General features: G+C 42.7%; 1 protein-coding gene across 1 annotated transcript in view; it reads right to left on the reverse strand.

Annotated features, from left to right (window-relative positions):
- Positions 1-17,725, reverse strand: part of LOC139221613 (SLIT-ROBO Rho GTPase-activating protein 1-like) — a 29,338-nt gene extending 11,613 nt beyond the window's left edge. The window contains exons 1-8 of the mRNA XM_070853531.1: positions 17,659-17,725; positions 8,025-8,220; positions 6,247-6,301; positions 6,040-6,147; positions 2,432-2,494; positions 1,539-1,736; positions 765-893; positions 451-672 (exon numbers count right to left, since the gene is read on the reverse strand). Coding sequence (XP_070709632.1) covers positions 451-672; positions 765-893; positions 1,539-1,736; positions 2,432-2,494; positions 6,040-6,147; positions 6,247-6,301; positions 8,025-8,220; positions 17,659-17,725 — 1,038 coding nt within the window. The remainder of the gene's footprint in view (positions 1-450; positions 673-764; positions 894-1,538; positions 1,737-2,431; positions 2,495-6,039; positions 6,148-6,246; positions 6,302-8,024; positions 8,221-17,658) is intronic.
- Positions 17,726-20,483: the final 2,758 nt, after the last annotated feature.

Raw genomic sequence — 20,483 nt, forward strand, 5'->3', positions numbered from 1 at the left:
CAAAATACAATGAATAACTGTGGAAAACTAGATACACTAGATAAACTGTAACTTAGCAGTGACACTTAAATCTAAAATCTGAACAATGTAACATTTCTTTTTCATCTTAAATGTACAGAAAACACGCATGGGCTATAACTAAAAGGCTCAAACAAATTCACTTGCAGTTGTTTTTTCCTCCTGAATTTGAAGTGTTGTCTACGTTAGAATCTTTTGAGACTTTTATTTTGAAATATATATATATTTTAGGAATGTTAGTGCAGTGATATTTCCAAATCATACTGGTGCGTTGTCACACCATTTCAAAAAATAACCACAAAATGAGACTAAATCTTTGACTCTTGAGTAGTAAAACCTTCCCCGAATAATCTGCAAAATTCCTTTACATTCCCTGTCTGAAACACATCTGTCTGTGTTGGCTAACACGTCTGCTAGGTGTGCCATACTGACTGCGTCACCCATGTGGGCCTGGAAGCTGAAGCGTGATGGGGGGCAGAAGGCAGTGGGGTAGAGGCCCAGTAGACGCTGCCTGTCGCGGGCGGGGTCCAGGCCCTCCACGGCTCCTTCCAGCACCTCTAGACCCGCCCTCCTGGAGGCTTCAAGGCTCAGTTCAGCTGATAGGTAGGTCCTCAGGGCCCGGCTCAGACTGGAGTGGTACCCTAGGTCACAGCACTGAGACAAAGGGTGGAGGTGGTCAGTCCCGTTCCAATCCACTGACCCCTCTGGTGATGAATAGCTAGTTTGAGCCACAAATGTATACTCACGTCTATGATATCGGGCAGGTCGTGGATGTAGTATTTGAACACGGAGGCATTGGTGGCCTCCAGAGTCAACAAATACTCATTCCTGGCTTTAAGAGTCTTCAGCTTGTTCTCTGAGTACTTTGCCTTCCTCTAATGAAGAAAGACACAGACACGTAAAGATGAAAATACACACTCCAACACACATCAACAGACCCAGTATAAAGCAGTTACAGTATGCTGAGGTAATAATGAATTTTCCATGCATCCATTGGTAGAAAACCATTAGGTCACTATTGGAGTTGGATACACCGAGCTTATGTTTCACCCTAAAACTGCCACAAATTCATTGTTAGTTGTACAAATCAATGTATATATGACAGTCAAAACAGCAAAGAATACACATTGTAAATAAATAATGTCAAATAGTGACATGTAAACTTAAAGAGCTACGGTAGATAATAGCAGTTTGCATTTGGGTAAATATAAAAAAATGTTTATAAATCAAAAATATTTATTTGTATTTGTTTGTACATTTTTCAAAAGTATGCCGAATTTACTATTAGCATCTCCTGTTTGCAGTGTACCAACGGAAGTATGGACAGTTATCAATGGATTACTTTGATACTGAAGTAAACTTAAAATCATGATGATTTTCAGGCAAATTCTGAAGTGTTGTTTATTCTAGATTGGCAAAGGTGTCTTATTTCTCAACAACGTGTTTCCTCTTTCCTCACATCGCTAATCAGAAGAGAAGGAAGAAGACACGTGGAAAAAACTTGCAATGCCCCGCTGTACCTTCTCTCTCATCTTCTCCATCTTGCGAGCGGCATTGCGTCTCTGGTGACGCTCTTCTATCCGCAGGCCGAACACAGGCTCCACCCCTCCGCCCGTCCCCGACACACCCTTCACGCGCCCCTCCTGACGCTCTGCCTCCCGCAGCTTAGTTTCCGCATTGATCGTCTCCACGTGGTACATGTGGTATGTCTTGATTACCTAGGTAACAGCAGGCCATGATACCAAACGGACCACAAAAACTGCATTACAGTACAGGCACAGACTGTTTTCATTCCTCAAGGTTGTCAGGTTCACTGTAATCTGATTTCCTGTGTTTCGACAAAAGGTTTTTAAGGCCGGCACTCAAGACTTCTAAAGCACCTTGACATTTGACAGACAAAAAATTAGCAAATATTTTTCTTTAAGGATCTTTGCAGACTTGAAGAATGATGTCAGACAAAAAGCTGAAGTTCATAAATCCAGAGTAAAAACATCTCTGAATGTAGCAGAAATTACTTCTGCCTGGTGGCCATTTTGCATTTAAAATGGAAGCATTTTGAGCTTCCAACATACGCCTCTCTGGTCTTGGCCCCATTTCTTTGTTGTCATAGTTTCTATTTTGTATCATGAAAAAGTACTTTAACAATATTTCATCCCATTAGTTGATGTTTACCTGCCCTCTTTTACAGGGTGTCTACAAATGTGTGTTTAGTAGGTTTTAAGGCATTTTTATGACCAAATATAAAGAAATCTGTTGATCAGTCTGTTAACATGATAACCTAAATTGTACTTATCTATAGTTTTCCTTTAAGGCCTTGTGTAAAATTTATTTGACTGTATTTTTTTTTACCACCTGGCTTTTAGATTCACAAAGTCCACTATCTCTTTTGACGTATACAGTTTGTTCCACTTACAGTGTAAAGCTCATTCAGAAGCTTCATGAGGTCCTCCTGAAGCTGAAAGATGATCTCCTTACTCTAAAAGAGGAGTAAAAAGAGAAAAATATCATCAGCATGACGCAAATGGGAAACAGTGTGGGAAGCACATTTACTCAAATAAAGTACCTAAGCACCATTGTGAGATGCTTATTCTCACTGTGGAGTGCTGCTATTTCTTGCGGTTTGGACTTTAACTTTAGCGTAAAAGAGTAATTTTGTTCTTTGGTCTTGTACACGTTCAATAAGCCACTTTTGCTTTGCCAAAGCCACTTCGCTTTGAATATCAAAGTGCAAATTAACACCAGACAACTGTTGTAAGTTTTCAAGATGAAAAAACATTGAAGGGTAAAACCATGCCAGACTGACACTGATATGATGTAATCCAGATAAAACAGCTACAACTAATAAGACTGTGAATGGGTGTGTCAGATTTACAGCGGGTGTGTGAGTGGTCAATCACTGACAGCAGCATTGTATTATTAGCCTAATATTTATCATTATCATCACCAACATGTTACTGTCAATATAAACCCAAGCAGGCATTGTACACATGCACATACTATTGAATAATACGTATTTTGACATCAATGAAAAGAGTCACATTCCTTGTACACCTTCACATATTTGGCCAATTAAGCTGATTCTGATGCTAATTCTGATCCTGATTCTACTGGCGGCAGAATCAGTCAAATTTTGCTTGGGGCCCCACAAAGGCTCGGGCCAGTGTACACGCCTCCTGTGTGCTCCTTTGGAAGGCTGTTCAGGCAGTTCCGCGGTGCACCAAGAGAATTTACAAATCTTGTGAACTCAGACCCCCGCCCCCCCCACGTAACAAAGCCTGTACTTGAGTATTTCCATTTCAAGCTACTTTGAACTTCCACTCCAACACAAGTAGAAAGACAGAATACTGCACTTTTGACTCCACTGCACTTACCTGACAGCTGCAGTTACTTTTCAGATCCAAGATTTTACATAATGAAACATGTGATAAGTTTACAAATTACACATTGTTTAAGATTTAACAGCCTGAGCAGGTGGTGCACAGTGGGCTTTTCAGAGGATTAAAATGATGCTGAAAGAGTGAACCAAAACAAAGTAATTGTGTGTGTGTGTGTGTGTGTGTAAATGATGGATAAAGCTCTGTGAAGCCAAGAGGAGTTGCAGGTTCAGGTTATACTTCTCATGAATCATGACTTGTCATTTCATACATTATTACGAAAACAGTGATTACAGCTGCCTTAAGTGAAGGATCTGAGCGCTGGTTCCAGTGATCCGTCAGGCAGGCAGACCAGCACCAGATAAATAAATGGATTTGACCACACACAAACAAATGAATTCATAAATGGAACAAGCCTGCACTCCAACTGAATTTCTGTCTCATGCATTAAACAGCCCTCCAGTTTGGGGAAGGAGCTATATGGCTGTGCGGCACCACATTAATATTACATTATGCTAAATGACTGTGGAATCCCAGGATGGATGGATCTCGTTCCCATAGCGCCCGCTGAGAAAAGATCAGCTGAGCTTGTCGCCATGGCCACAGGGCTGTCGGCGTTGTCATGGCCACTGAGCCGTCTGTCTCTTCCTGGTGTCCCTCTTCAGAAGAGAGTTTCTGAGAGGCCGCTGTGAAGTGATGGAGGTCTTACTGTTTATAGCTGCTGGCAGCCGCTGCACTTTAGTTAGCATGAATAAAAGACGAGCCGGAAGAGATATTAATAATGAACACGGCGAGCTAAAGTTGGAGGCGGTGAAGAGCGTGCATGCATGTGCGTGTTTAATTTGTTAAACTATGAGGCAGCCTAACAGACCTCAGGGGAATACTGACTTTACTTTTCATTAGAATCAACTCTTGTACTTGAAGAAGCCGTATGAAAAAATTAACAAGCCTGCAGGCCGGCACACAAGGAGAACTCCCAGTGGTAGAAAGTACATTTACCCAAGTACTGTACTCCAGTGCAGTTCAGATTGTTTCATTCACACAAAATGGGGTTTTCAGTACATAATTTCGTCATAAATTTCTAATTTGTCTCCCTCTCTGACCAAAACATATAGACTAATAGGCTAAGATTAAAACAAAAATATCTTTTATTTGCAACTAAAGATTATTTCACTTGTTTTAAGAAAAGAGTTTTTTTTAGGACTTGAATGAAACCATTTTCCTCATAATGAGTACTACTACAAGTATATTTTGCTGATAATACGTAGGTACTCTTATAGTTTAGTAATACTTCTTCCACATACTATACAACTCCACTTCAGTGCTACTGAAAACACCATTCCCCCTCTGATCTGTGACGAATCCCTGCAGCAGCTTTGCAATTACACATTAATGATTTAAGACACTTTTTACACAAATCACAAATATAAAGAAAATTGCAGGATTTATTAGATTTTGTTCTTCCCCCTTTGGTGCAGCCAGTGTTCGTGCTTGACTTCACATTCCATTACTGGTGACTGCGGCAGATTTAAAGCCAGACACTGAAGGGAGAGAGGGACTTCGACTGGAACATTTATAGAGACTGACAGTAAAAAGTTTGGTTTATATAGGCAATAAAACATCACCTTAATTACCATTTATTACAGAAATCCAATGATGTGCCATATCCACCCTGAGAGTAAGTGCTGTAGACAGTGTTGCCACGTTGGTCTGACAAAAAGAAACCTAATCAGAGTCTAAAACCCAGACAATTGTCATAATAACGTCCCAGCTTTTAATTTTCACTTTGGTAAGCCGTCAGTTATCAGTTATTATGTGTTGAGCTCAGTGCCCTGTCAGACTCAGTCACACAGTAACTTTTCATTGGTGGAAGCCACACAAATGGTAAAAAATAAGTAGACGAAATTATCACACTCCCCCAAAAACCTGCACAAGTATGCAGAAAAGTCAACCGGTTGGGCAGAAGATAACTCAATCTGGCAACACTGGCTGTGGAGCTCAACGATTCATTGTTTCGTTGAAGAAAATTACTCTGCAAATTTTAGCAAAATTGCCAAAAATTCATTGGTTCCACCTTCTCAAATATGAGGATTTGATGTTTGGGTTTTAGACGGTTGGTTAGGAAATTAATGACGGGCATTATTCAACATTCAAATAGAGCAAACAATGAATAACATAGAAAATAAAGGGCATTTTAATCGATATCAAACTAATTGCTAGTTGCTGTCCTAAAGCACTATGTTTTCATGGTCACATAAACAGAGACCAAGGCGGCGACCGAGAGAAAATTCAAGTAATTAAGCAACTTAATTCATGAATGAATTAAGGAAACAGGAAGCAGTCCAAAGCTCCACCAATTGTACACATTAAAGTATTTTTTTTTTTAATCAAACAAACAGAAGGAAATAGTGCAGTTGCTGGGGACTATTTTCAGTGGCAGATTAATCCACATTTGGTGTTCTAGTGAGTATTTGGGGCAGCAGGACGGTGTATGTGGGACTGAATCAAAGTAAACAGTGTGTGTGTGTGTTTGTTTATGGTGATGAAGGAACACCAGTGTAACAATGTCGTCCATTTGTGTGTTTTTAATAGTTTTTGGACAACAATGGAACTCTGTGGTTCAGAGGAAGATGATATATCTGCTCACCCTCTTCAGGAGGCGGGCAGAGTCCTCGCTGATGTGCGTGAGGCGGGTGATGACGTTGTTAAGGTAGAGGTCGCTGAGGGTGGCGTGGTCCTTACTCTCCCTCCTCACCTGGAGAAAAAAAAAGTGGAAAAAAAGAATATCTCTGACGTTTTCATATTTCTTACTATAAAAGGGTCTCAAGCCAACACAGAAACACTCACAACTGACCTGGTTTAACAGCAAGTACCAGCAGTTCACTGGAGAGAGCAGGTTCTGGTCCTTTCTGGAGGAGAGAGACAGAGAAAGACCCTTTAAACAAAGAGAAAACACACCAGTTTCTGCCCCCGAGTTAACAATTACTCTTTTATGAGGAAAACAATTTAGAGTCAAAGTGAAATTTGAGTTCTCAACACTTTTTATGTGATTGAATTTAAACTAATTAAGAAGAACACACTATCAAAGGCAAAAAAAACCCTCCTTATCCAGAGTTGTATATATTAGATTATTGGATTACAGTTATTGATGCATGAATGTCTTCATCACCTTAATGTTGCAGCTGGTAAAGGAGGTGCTAATTATAATTCCTCTCTATACTGATGGGTAGTTTAATCTAGAATACATCCTAATATATTAGTTGATTGCAGTACAATATTAATGTAGTGGAATAAACGTATGAAGTAGCAGAAAATGGAAATACTCAAGTAAAGTACAAGTGCCTCAAATTTGTACTTGAGTTCTTGAGTAAATGTACTTAGTTACATTCCACCACTGGCTATCAATCACTTGCAATTTAATCATAAAACCTTTGGGAGGACCTGTCTTCCTGTTAAAGCTGCATTAAAAATCAATGCTTTTAGGATCAAGTGTGTCATGTAAAAGGGGTCGACTGTAGCCATAAATCCACAGACAAGAGCGAGTGTTAGAGGATCTATTAGCTCACAGTTTTAATTTTTACGGCACATTTACTAATTTGGCACAGTCTCTGAGTTTTAATGCTGCTTCGTGTCTGTGGGAGGTGGAACTTAAATAGGCAACTCTTTGCTAACATTTGTCACTGTTACATTTAAAGCCTGTTCTGTCACCTCTAAATGGCAAAATAAGGATATTATTACTGCTTTAAGTTAGCATTTAGTTAGCTTAGCTTGATACTGTTAGAAATAATTACCTCTACATGTTACTTCATGCTCTGTATTTCAAAAGCATCATTGGCAGTTCCTGCACACCTGTTCTTTCTGCTTTCTGAAAATTGCTAGCATTAGCTGTTAGCTTCTTCCATTAGAACAAGTGTTGCAAACAGGAAGTGACATCAGCACTCAACAAACAGAGCTACAGGAAGTAAGAAGAGAGAAGAAATATTTAAGGAAGTGCACCGTTAATGATGGACTTTGGCTGACGCTTTCAATCTATAACCTAAAACTAGGTGTGAAAAAGCATTTTACTTCATGGAAATAAAAATAAAAGCTAACTAAAATAAAATGAAAATGTACAGGAAATGTCTATAGTTTTTGTCTGTTTTTGGTTATATTTGTCAACACAAGCGTGAGGAGGCACTGGTGTGTGTGTTCATTGAGGCTGGGATGTCACTAATACCAAAACTAATAAAAGCTTAATTAAAAGTAAAGATTTTAAACCAAAGAAGAATCAAAAACAAAATTAAAATAAAAATGAATGAAAAATACAAAACTTCAATGACTCTGCTTGCAGTATATCTAAGCTTTGAGAGAAATCCCACTGTTCCACTAGTAATTACTGCTACTTGGCTGTTGATGTGAAGGCTATTATAAGTCTGGTATGGTAATTACGGTAATTAAAACATAGCATAAGTGACAGGTAACATCTACCCTTCAGCTGGTTCAAACCCACTCCGATGTTGTAACAGTCAAACCACAGCACGGCCATTGTCAGAAAATAACATTATATCTTCTTTTTTTCTTTTGTTCTTACAATTTTGACCAAATACACAACTTACAGCACACACACACACACACACACACACAGAGTCCTACTTGTATTGCTGATGGTCTTTCGTGCTGCGTGTTTTGGCCATGAACCGCTCCGCCAGCTTCTCCAGGTTTCTGGAATATTCTGTTTCGATCTCAGCCTTCTTCCTGAAGAAGTCCTGCAGGTCCTGAAGCAGCTGGACCCTCATCTCGGTCTGCTGCTCCAGACATCGCTGCTGCTCCACCAACTGGGCCCGCACATCTACACACACACACACACACACACACACACACACACATACAGATGGTTGTCGTTGTAAATTACACAATTTGGCAAATTTGTTTTCTGGATTCACAGTATTGTGACACCCATTAATCTTTCATTTTACCTCCGCAAAGATGGCAGATCATCTATCACTGCTTTGATATGGTTCATCCATGTTGTTGCTGTGAAAAACAAAACTATGGGCACTATTTCTGTATTTCTCTGACCTTGAATTTCTCTTTGCCCATCTGTGTGGTAACACAAAGCAAGTTGTTGGTATGTTGGTGGAAAATGTGTCTTAGACATTAGAGCAGGATATGCATTACGATGTGATTTGAAAAATACCATTGAATGCGATAAAAGCAGGAACGCCATTTATCCAGTCTGCATTCCACTATAAATGACAATGAGTGATTGTTAGAGTGTCTGTGGCTTCTTTATTCTGTATGAAAAGCTTCTCCTTCAGTTCATTAAATCCCTGCAGACATCTGAGGGCAGCCGCACACATATGTTGCTAATTCTGCAGTGTCTGATTTGACTTAGTCAACGTGACTATGCCACCTTCATTAAATCACATGTAACTGACACCAGGATGCTACTAAACAACCACACACATCAGATGGATCGTTATAACTTGGTCATTTGATAGTTTTTTTCTTGCTGTTTAATATCACTTTTATGCCTTGAAGACAAAAAAATCTGATGAAGTTGTTTTAAAGTCAGTCAGCCCTTTATTACATTAATCTTTGAATCAGCACAAATTCAATCTTACAAATGTTTGAAACAACCTTTCATATGAACTTTTTTCACATTCAAATTTTCTGCTTAAGGTGCCTTTTTAACCGGTTTTCTTGGTGTCCCGTTCATCTCTCTGTTTTTTCTCCGGCTTTCAGGTAATCGTTGTATATTTCTTTGAGTCTCCGTGTCTTCTTTGTGTTTTTCAAATGGGTGATCAGCCGATGTTCAGCCAGTAAATGGGTGCGTCCTTGCTCCTTTCCATCTTTTTGTTTAACAGAAGTGGCGCTTCAGCTTTTATTCTTAAGGTGGCTGACGCTGCAAATGCTGCAGTGTCATATATTGTGATATGATATGACGTGGGATACAAAGGTTGTATTAATGCCATCACAAAAACAGCTTCATCAACGTCTTTTATTATCTATTTCGATTACCCCTGTACAAATCAAATAAAAACCCAACATGTGCCTGTGGATGCAGATTTATGGTCCGGCGTGTTCACGCTGTGTCGCTCTGCATCATCAGGACGACAACACGATCTCCAGAAGAAGTGTGTCTTAATTTGTCGAGCTGTTGTCATCATGTGTCATTGTGGCTGGCACAGCTGTTTCAGAGTGATGCGACTGGCTGACTTATTAATCACCACACCCTCTGATCTATACCCAGCTCCACCCGGCCTGTTTGCACATTGGGTTGCTGCACAAACATGAACCAAAATAGCTGGGGCACTTGCAGACACCCACACAGTCCATGCACCCAAGACCTACAACTTTGCTTTTGACTGTGCATGATTCAATTAGTGCTGGTAGCAGGTGTAATGTTTACCATGTTCACCATCTTAGGTTAGCATACAAATTTACAGCTACTTATCAGCACAGAAATACACAAAGTGCAGCTGAGACAGATGTTACTGCCATTAGTTTTCCGAGTATTTAGCCAAAAAAAAAGAAAAAAGGAAAAGCTACATTTTGACCTGATCACACCAAAGTGATTTAAATCCTTCCTGACAGGGACATTAGACAGAAATCCACCCAAAACCACAAATGTCAACCTCATGGTGGCTAAAGAGGAGAGGTCAGACGATTATAATTAAGGCAGTAGGATTCATCTTCGGGATGTTTGTACAAAATGTCATGTTAACAGCACATTTAATTGTGCAACACAGCTTCTCAGAGCCCAAAGTGACGTCCTCACATAGCTTGTTTAAAAGCAAAAGATTAAGTTTACACTGAACATTGAAAACGACATACGTCATATTTCTGTTCTCTGTCTAGCATGATTGCTTTATTAAAAACAATATATTGATTAATTGCTTAATTTTAATTGTTTAATTTTCTGTGAATCACCTAATCAATTAAATCAGCTAAGTGTTCAGCAGCCACCTCTCTCCTCCCCCTTCACTCTCTCTCCACGTCTCTTTAATCCCTTGTCATTACAGATGAAGACTGTCAATTTTTCTCAGTCACCTTGGACAACATCCTCTGACCGCATTAAAAGAGCCACACTCACACACACACACACACACGCACACACAATCCACAGTTACACAGTTACACACAGTCCTACAGTTAGCATGGTAATGCCTGGCTGAACGCTTCACTGGTCGTGCTGTTTCAGAGCTGGATCTATCTGCAGCAGGAGGGAGAGAGCGGGTACAGAATACACAATGATAACCCCACCTCTCTCTCTCTCTTTCACACACATACACACACACACACACACACACACACTCAGACAGACAGACACACACCAATCCCTGGGGGACCCTATCCACTCCACTACCTGTTGTCTTGGCAACCACACACTGTGTGAACCATGTGATGAGGAAGGTGAAGACAAGAGCTCGAATCTGCCGCATCGACACACACACACACACCACGTACACACACACAGACAGGACTGACACACACACACACACACTGACATGCTTCATAGACCTCTATAGAAAAACTGCCATGGCCTTTGGTCCCCACAAGTCTATGAAGCTCTCTCTCTCTATTACTGTACGTGATTGTGTGTGTGTGTGTGTGTGTGTGTGTATTGATTCTGGCATTGCTGTTGTCAGCTTATTAATTTAAAATGGCTGCCATTTCATGTTGCTCTCATACAGCGAGCAAGCTGCAACACTTTCATATGAATGAATGTCTGCTTTGCTGCTCTGCGTCCCTAACGGCTGTAACACATTTCACCCTGGGCGGCGAAAATACTTGTTTCTGATTGGCTGATTGGCCAAATGGGACATCTCAAATATGGTCTGAGGCGTCCCAGTGGTCAGCGGTTTAATCACTCCTCTAAATTGGTGTTGAGCCTCTGTTGGTCTTCAAGTAACTATAGCAACACCACTGATGCTTTATGTCGTGTTATGGTTAAAGGGATAGTTTGACGCTTACTTGCTTTATTAGATGAGAAAATCAGGACCACTCTCGTGTCTGCTCCTACAGCCAGCAGTCGGTTAGCTTAGCTTAGACAGGAAAGACAGGAAACAGGTACTGCAAAGTCTTGGAAACAGCTCGTCTGACTCAAAATCCGTCTATCAGCACATCTAAAACTCACTAATTAAGCCGTTGGTTTACTTAAGGGTTGGGCGATATTACTGTGTATATACCATGCAACGGTAGAAATGTGTCCACTGGTAGAGATTTGCAAATACCGTTTCTACTGCTGGAGCTTTTCTCACATGGTCTTGATCCTGCGTGATCTCGAGGTCCTTGCATGATCTCGCAAATCCTGCTGCCTCGCACGGTTATGTGATTTGGGCAGATATGGAGGAGGAGGGTGAAACTGTGATCACAGAGCAGGAAGAGGAGGCATCCCACTGACTGGAGCCAGGCTGGAATTTATTTGCACCTGTTGACCTTAAAACCTGTAACACTTGAATTTATTGTTCTCTGGAACCTCACAGCTTCCATTTTGAAGTAATGTTAGTTTGACTGTTGTGAGTATTTTGTTTGAACTCAAGTGTCGTCTCGTGAGGCAACAAAAGAAATCGAATAAGTTGAAGTGCGGTATGGTTACCCCCCCCCCCCCTCCAGTTTACTTCATACGAACTGCAAAAAATGACAAATGGCTCTTTTGGCAGAGGAAACGTGTCGGACTATTGCTGTGCCCAGTTACGGTTGCTAAGCTATGACTGAACAATTGCTGTTGGGGGGGAGGGCTCGTCAATCAACATTCTTTCCATTCAATTCAGACACTGGGACATTTCATCTCACTTTATCTTATACATGGTGGCTCAACTTAAATCTGATTATAGAAAGCTGTTTTAAAATGTTTAATGTTCTGGAGCGTCTTCCCCGTGAAAACTGAATTTTGTTCTCTTTGCACATCACATTTCCAGATACAGTGAAAGACAGCTGTCCTCTTTCCCAGTGTTTAGCATTTCACTTACAGCCAACACACAGCAACTAGAGACCAAACGCTAGTGAAGCTCTGTGGAGCAGACTCTTCATGCTTTTCTTACAAAAATCCCATTCATACTTTCCAGAGGGATTTCAGACCACATCAAAGCGTGTCAGTGTTAACTTTGCCGGCTACAAAACGATGTGAGACTGCTTCACATTAACGTCTATTAGAGGCAGAGCTGCTCCACGCTGAAATATTTCAACAACTAACAGGCGGATTGCCATGAGATTTGGTTCAGACATTAATGTTCCCCTCAGGATGAATTCCACTAAGTTTGGTGATCATCTGACTTTTTCCTGCAGCGCCACCAACAGGTCAGAGCTGTCCAATATTTGGGTTTATGACAAAATACCTGCAAAAATTTCCCATCAGGTCCACTGTACCTTATGTTAACACGTTAAGATAGTAAACATATCTGCACAACAGCAGCATGTCAATTAACCGATGATGAAAATCAAAGTTAGCTGCAGCAGAGGAGTGTGTGCTGTTGGAGAAACGGAGGATTGAAGCAGATCCACCGAGGAGGCGAGATTATATCAATGAACCTCCTCTGCTTGGATCACAGCCAAGTGAACGTGAAAGGAGGACATCCGCCGCACTTTTAGCTTTTGATGTCTGAAATGCTTCCTCTTAGAAACCTCCTTGCGTGTCCTCGTAACACCCCCAAAGACAAGACTCAGCCTCTTTGATCAGAGGAGCTACAGCCAGCGCTGCACAATGTGGCAACACACACCGACACGAGGAAAAGTATGCAGACAATATACCGAGCAGAAAGAATTTGTCTCGTAAGAATCTCTGGACTGATTCAATCTGAAAGCTCTACGGAGCCCGTTTTGTTGCTTTAGCCGGCAGGATGGTCACGCGCTAACGAAGGTCAAAGCATGAAACTGGCAAGGAGGATGAGGATGATGCACAATCATCACTGTCAGGGTTTAATTGTCTTTGTGCAAAGTGACATTTTTGCAACATTTCCATAGGAATAGAAGTCAATTTTGCTGATTTAAAAATCTGTCACAATTGCCGCTCCGAACACCATCATCCCCGCCTTAACAGTTACGTCGTCACTCCAGAGTCCTGAACGAAGTTAAACAAGATTAATTTCAATCACCTCTGCTGCTCCACATTAGTGAGATTATGTGCTCACAGGTTTCGTCTGAGGCTGCTGAAGCTGGAGCTGATCCTGGGAAGCCTGTCATTTGTTGAGATAAAGACAACACAACATTGAATGTATGCCAACAACTGCTGCCACAGACCTTAATGTGATCAGCACCTGGAGACGGTGGGTGTCTAGACTGTCCTCTTTGTGGGTCAGAGCTCCAGCAGTGAAATGATTTTAGCGGTTTATCTCTCTGCGAGTCTAGAATCATCAAAATTATCGCTCAGTCCGTCAGTGCTCGTCTGCCACGTTGAAATTGTCCGATAATTCCGGGGGACGAAAAAATTTTTTATCTCAATTAAACCTGCCTCCATGTAGTTATGGCTAGGTCATGTGACCAGAAAAATGTCATATTTTCAAACATGACATGACCAAGACATGACTGAAACTTCAGATTAAGATCTGCACCACCTGCAAGGCTGTCAAGGCGACCAGTACAGGCTGTAACACCCAGATACGGACCGGCAGTACCAAATGTGTCAAAAAAGAAGAGACAGTCACCCGGCTTGATCAGTTTCAGCACAGGGAGCAGAAAACGGAGCAAAAAGCACACTTACTCATCTGTGAATTTCAAGGTCAGCATCAGAGTGGGGAGAAAACGCTAGTGTCAAACAAAACACCAAACAGAGCAGAATACGGCTGGTGTTTAGACATTTTATTCCTTGTCTGTCTTTCATTGCTAACATTTCATTCAGAAAGTTACACTGCTGATGGTTGAAATGTTTGAGTTTGCTTCGATGTAGCATCTCCGTTCTCTCCGGTTTCTCATTCTTCATCTGTTCAATGTACTATGTCGAGCGACGGGGAGCGAGCTGTATCCAGCATGCTGTTCGGCGGTGTAGCAGCTAATAGAGGTCCCCTCTCAATACTCTACACCGAGTGTGTACGTCTGATAGTAAAGCACTTCATTCAGTCATTCAGATCTCAGGAGCTGGCACTTGACACTGCGTTTCCTCTGTTCTTCAATTACAAACTCACTAAGTGTAAAGTTAAGCAGAATGGTTGATGAGAAAATCGAAGGACAGACAGACGCACAGATGGACAGACACTCCATCTATTTTAGTTTGATGATGGACCACAGGAGTTTCATTTCCATCTGAGCTATGGAAGTGTTTAAACCATCTGGCATCTCACATGTTTTATGTGGAAAATGAACAGGACCTCTGTTACCACGGGTCCCTGAGATTCCTCCTTCAGGAGCAGGGACAGGTTTGCCGGACCGACCTGGTCAGCCTTACAGCTCTGGACGCTGATCAGGAGGAGCAACACTGGGGTGCTTCGGAGTCTCCCACGAGGTTTCACATTTTGTCTGTTATCGGTGCTTTTGTCGCTGCTGTCGATGGTTACGAGGGATCACAAGAAGATTAATCAGCAAAAGCTTTGATATTCGAGTCAGTTTTTTGATATTTATTCAAATAAATCTCTTTTTTCAGCCTCTCACATGAGAATATCTGTCAAATTCCATTGTCTTGTGTGACTGAAAAGTGAATACTTTTGAGGGGTTTTCTGGACATCTTCTACAGTTTGTGACATTTTACAGACAGCTAATCAATTACGTTGAGGAAGTAATCGTCAAAATTTATTGCTAATGAAAATAACGATTAGTTGCATCGTCTATTTTCAGACGGCTGACTTCCTTCCATCCTTTGTGCCTCTAAAGCTGGTCTTCATTCCAGCCAGTGACTAATTCATTAATTATCCTCAGAGTGATTCATGACTCTGATCTTATCCATTCAAACCTCATCTACGTTCACTTTTTCCATAATGACAAAAACGCGTTTATCTCTGTCCATATATGTGTGATGTCACAGGAACAGGAAGCTCACGCTGTCTTCCTGATGTGGCCGTTACTATGACGACCAGGTCCAAGGACACGGGGGCAGAGTCGAGCATGCACGCACACACGCACACGCACACGCACACACATGCACACACACACACTGATTGAAGGCCTTCAAATTTGGCCCTCCGGAACATTTTACTCAGTAAAATGAAGAGTCGGTTCATTATCTCACTCCTTCATCCATTCCTGTCCATTCACTTCTTCCTCTGGGTTTGTCTTGCAGGTATGCAGATGTGAGGTCACTAATCACCTGCATGCACACGCAGGCAAAAACACAGGCTGCAGCCACCGCATGCAGCAGGAAACACTTCATCTCTGCTTCTTCCGCCTCGCGTCTGTCTGTCCTCTCCCCCTGCAGAGCTCTTTTCTCTCCCCTTGTTTCATTTGCATTTTCTCATTAAGGCGATCCCTCATCTTATTCAGACAGACGAGGTGTCACACGGTGGCGAGGTGACACTCCGACATCAGGAGCACGCTCAGTGTGCGCCGGAGCATTATCCAGCACACAAATATGTATTGTCAGCACTGTGCATAATCTCCCTGCTACCTTTCGGTGAGGCTCACCTCACCTCAACAAGCAGACCCCACCTCCTCGTGAGAGAGCGGCGGCCACCTCCTGTGTATACATTACACACCACCTCCTGCATCGACCAATCAGGAGCCAGAGCAGGGAGGCAGACTTGGAAAGCACATAGTTACAACGCGGATCTATATGCTCGGCTCTCTGCAGGAGGCGCAGAGAGGGCTGGTCGGCAGAGGACTGGGGGCTTTATCTGAGCGGTCATTTCAATGCAGGGCATCCCCGAGTGCGTTTTGGCAGGGTGCCAGAGCCCCCCCCCCCCTCACACACACACACACACACACACACACACACAAACAAACAGGGATGAGTGTGTATAAACTCCACACATGGGGGCTGTAATGCTCTCCACTACTCTCCATTAAATTTAATCGCTCAAACTCTGTCGATTCATCGTGTGTGCGGGTGCAAGTGTGTACAGGAGAGGGGAGCGAGCAAAGGAAGGACAGAAGGAAAAAAAGGAAGGAAGGAGGGAGAGTAATTGTGAATGAGCCACTCTGATTTTGCCACAAATAAAAAACAAAGATGTGAACTCAAGGAAAAAAAGGTAATCGGCCGTAGAGTAAACACACATTTCCTCCTCCTCATACTCAGAGGCTTTTCAGTGAAAAAAGTGAGAGCGGTTCATTTTAGACACTGAAAGTGATGGCTGTGGTTGCAATGCTGGTGATGGTGTGGGCGTAGGTGACAAGTGAATATTGAAGTGTGAGGAGCCATGTGGAGAGGGAAGAGCTGCAGGCTGTATGGAAGAGAGAGAGAGAGAGAGAGAGAGAGAGAGAGGAAGAATAGATGAATAAATGTGGGGGTTGGACAGGAAAGGTTGTGCCCCGGCCCTCTCTGATGGTATTTGCAGATGTCCGATTGAGGTGTCGCACTAGTAAAGGTCGGACATTTTGAACTAGTTGAGCCTCCACGGCAGGTAAAGAGGGGCACAACAAGGCGGTTTTATCTCCCATCATCCCTCTGGCTCAGACAGCAAGAACAAGGCGGCCTGGTAGAGTTGTAGTTTTACTAAAAGGTCATTCGACTTGTCCGTCACCGCCCCAACGTAGCAGGGATGATGGTAACCATGGCGCTAGGAGGAGGAGGACCAGGAGGAGGAGGAGGAGGAGGAGGAGAAGGGGTTGTCCTACGGTCATGGCAACCACTATTTCAGGTCTGTCATCACCATCATCACCTTAAACATGTACCCCAGTTTAGCATCACCCCATCAGGTAATCTGGGACCACAGACACACACACACACACACACACACACACACACACACACACACACACACACACACGCACACACACTGCTGCAGTCACAGCCTCAGAGGAATACCAATAGAAGGACTCCCAGACGAGGACACACTCGCCTCAGGTCTGAGTGTAAAACCTGTCTGCTTGCACACACACACATGGACGAAAGAGATCAAGAGGGTCTGCAGAATAGATATACCCCCCCCCTCTACTCTACACACACATCAAACCTCCTCCCCCTGCTCCCCCCTCAGGCGCCATGCAGCACTCAGGATGAACCCAGAAATCCTGACGTCTCATGGTGAGGTGTCAGCTCCCATACACACCCTGAATCCAGTGCATGGGCATGAACATGCTGGCAGACAGGTGTGTGTGTGGGAGAGTGTGTGTGCGTGAGTGTGTGTGTGCATAGGTGAGTAAAAGTGGGTGTGACTGCAGAGGTGTCAATGTTAGAAAATGGCCATTAAAATGATCTTACCTTTCACTTGACTCTCGTAGTCAGCGAGGATTTCTTTGTCCTTCTTGCTTTTGTTTGAGTTTGACATGTCGTCACGGTGGAGGTGACTGATCGGCAGGTGAGAAGGAAAAAAAGAAAAAAAAAAATCCCGGTTTATTTCCCTCCGTGTGCACCGCCCGAGGCTTCACCCGCAAACATGCTAGTTAGATCCATCCAGTGCCGCAACAACACAGCCAGTAGTGGCCCCGCACCTCCACGCTGAGGAGCAGGAGGAGGAGGAGGAGGAGGAGGAAGAAGATGAGGAAGGAGGAGGAGGAAGGGGGGGGGGGGGGGGCACGCGCGTGAAAAATCACGCACACTCAGAAAGATATTACCCACTGGCCGCCGCGAGGACCTGCAAGAGCCATCCTGTTGATTAAAAGCATGAGCATCAAACCGGAAAGGTGCGGAATGATATTCAGCTGGCTCTCTGTGCGGCTCGTGCAAACACTGCGATCACACACTCGCGCACACGTGCACACACATGCACCGGTCTGCAGGGAGGGAGGACCGGGCACACGCCCACTAGGTAGCGATGCAATGGACCACACACACACACACACACACACACACACACACACACACACACACACACATACACATACACACACCACGCTGTGTCTGATGTTATCTTCACCGCCGTAACCTTTCGCTCATGCATCAGCTCGTGCACGCACTGGCACGCGCGTGCACACAGCTGTTCCGGCGCACACGCGTGCAGGTAGTACTAATAGCGGTTAATGAAACGCCGCGAGGAGATGGGTGTGTCCGCGCTGGAGGCGGGTTTAGAAACGTGATTGACAGCTGAGGTGACCAGTGAGTCACAGAGCTTCCCGGATATTAATGCGTGTAGAAGAAGAAATGAGCTGAATTAAAACATGTGGAGAGAAGGTTGGAAACCTGTTTGTTAATAAAGATTATTATTCATAAAATCAGACACTTTACTACATTTTCTACACCAGTAGTTCCCAACCTGTCAGCTCCAGCTGATCAACTGAATTACCCTTTAATTTTTTTTAATGTGTTAATTTTGATTGATTTTAAACTGGATTCACTTTTATAAATAGGGATGTTTTCACATGATTTTTTCATACAACTGAACTGTTCACGTTTAGATTGGTTTGGTCACTCCTCCATTTCTCCATCCTCTTAACAAACTATTTCAACCATTCAGAAATAATTTTTAGCCTAAATGTTTCGACTTCTCTACTCACTTGCTGACTTGCTTGTCCACACTCCTTATAGAAGGTCTTATAGAAGACTTAACATTATGATCTATTTGATTAAATGAACTGATTTACACATTCCCACACACCACCTGAGGACCACAGAAGCACTCCCTGGGGTAAAAGCAGGCCTTCTACAGCTGACTACAGGACCTCCATTATTTCCATTATTGATTAAGCGGCTGATTATTGTCTTAAGTTATTGTTGTCCATTAACTAATCGAGAAATCGACTAATAGCTCCACCTTGAAATCAGACAATTTATTTTGAAATCCACACAGTGACAACCTGGGAAGGAAGTTCCTTTTAAAATTGAATCTATTAAAATCTATCAAAGTGTGACATAACTGATTCTCAATTGACCATTGAGAGGAGGGAGAAATATCAGGTTTGATGGTGAGGGCACCTTTTCCGGGAGGTTTGGTGTTTTTGCCGATTGGACAGGGATGTGCGGTGGTGGAACGTAACAAAGAACATGCACTCAAGAACTGTAAATACAATTTGTACTTGAGTATTTCTATTTCATGCTACTTTATGATTCAACTCCACCACATCTCAAAGGGCAATATGTCACAAGTAAAGCTACCTGTTACTTTTCAGATTAAGAAGTCACATAAAAATACGCATGAATGAGCCTGAAAGGGTAGAAATGCTTTGTATCTCCAGCTGTACCCTCGCAGGGTAACAGCATCACACCGTTGAACATTGGCACATTTTTGCACCATCTCTGTCCATATATGTGTGATAGTGTGATAGTGTGTGAAGATATTGCACCATCTTGTCTGCACTAATCCTGCACCCCCAGTGACAAAAATCATTATGTACTAGTACAAAAGTGTACCCACTGGAAAAGTACAGAATTGGTACCTGCTGAGGTACAGCTGGAGTGACGAAACAGAATCATTTATGATTCCATCCGCTATCTTCGCTGAATATCATTAGTGGGTTGCTTGATTGCTGAAACCAATCCCAGTGAGTCCCACCCCGGACTGGTTGCCAGTCAATCCCAGGGCCGACGTATAGAGACAGACAACCACCCCCTCACAATTTACAGCCAATAAATAACCTGCATGTCTTTGGGCTGTGGGAGGAATTAACAAACATGTAGTTAAAGAACTAACAATTAGTTTACATGAAAAAAGCAGTATTTTACATTTAAAATAATCCTTTTTCAGACTGATCAGATTTATCTTGTGGCCCTTTGGTGGGGTCCGACCCGTAGGTTGAGAACCGCTGGACTACTGTATATAAAGTAGTTCAACCTGAAATGCTGCTCTAATGCTGATGCTTCAGTATTAGCAATAATCTAATTAGCAATGTTATATTAATCTGATAATGTTAGATATAATAATCTGATCTAAGCAGTCACAATGACAGAACAGCTCAGTAGTGGTGAAGTGTGTGTCACAGTGTGATCTACAGACAATATTTTGATCCAGACTGAAGCTCAGCACAGTTACCATTTGTGGCTGTTTGTCTCCACCTAGTGGTTAAATGTGAGGATGGATTTTCTACACATGAAGTCTGACTGATCTGGGTTAACACCTGCATACGATCTCACAGACTCCAATACTGTATGTG

Source organism: Pempheris klunzingeri, chromosome 22 (genome assembly GCF_042242105.1).
Source record: "Pempheris klunzingeri isolate RE-2024b chromosome 22, fPemKlu1.hap1, whole genome shotgun sequence".
NCBI lineage: Eukaryota > Metazoa > Chordata > Actinopteri > Acropomatiformes > Pempheridae > Pempheris > Pempheris klunzingeri.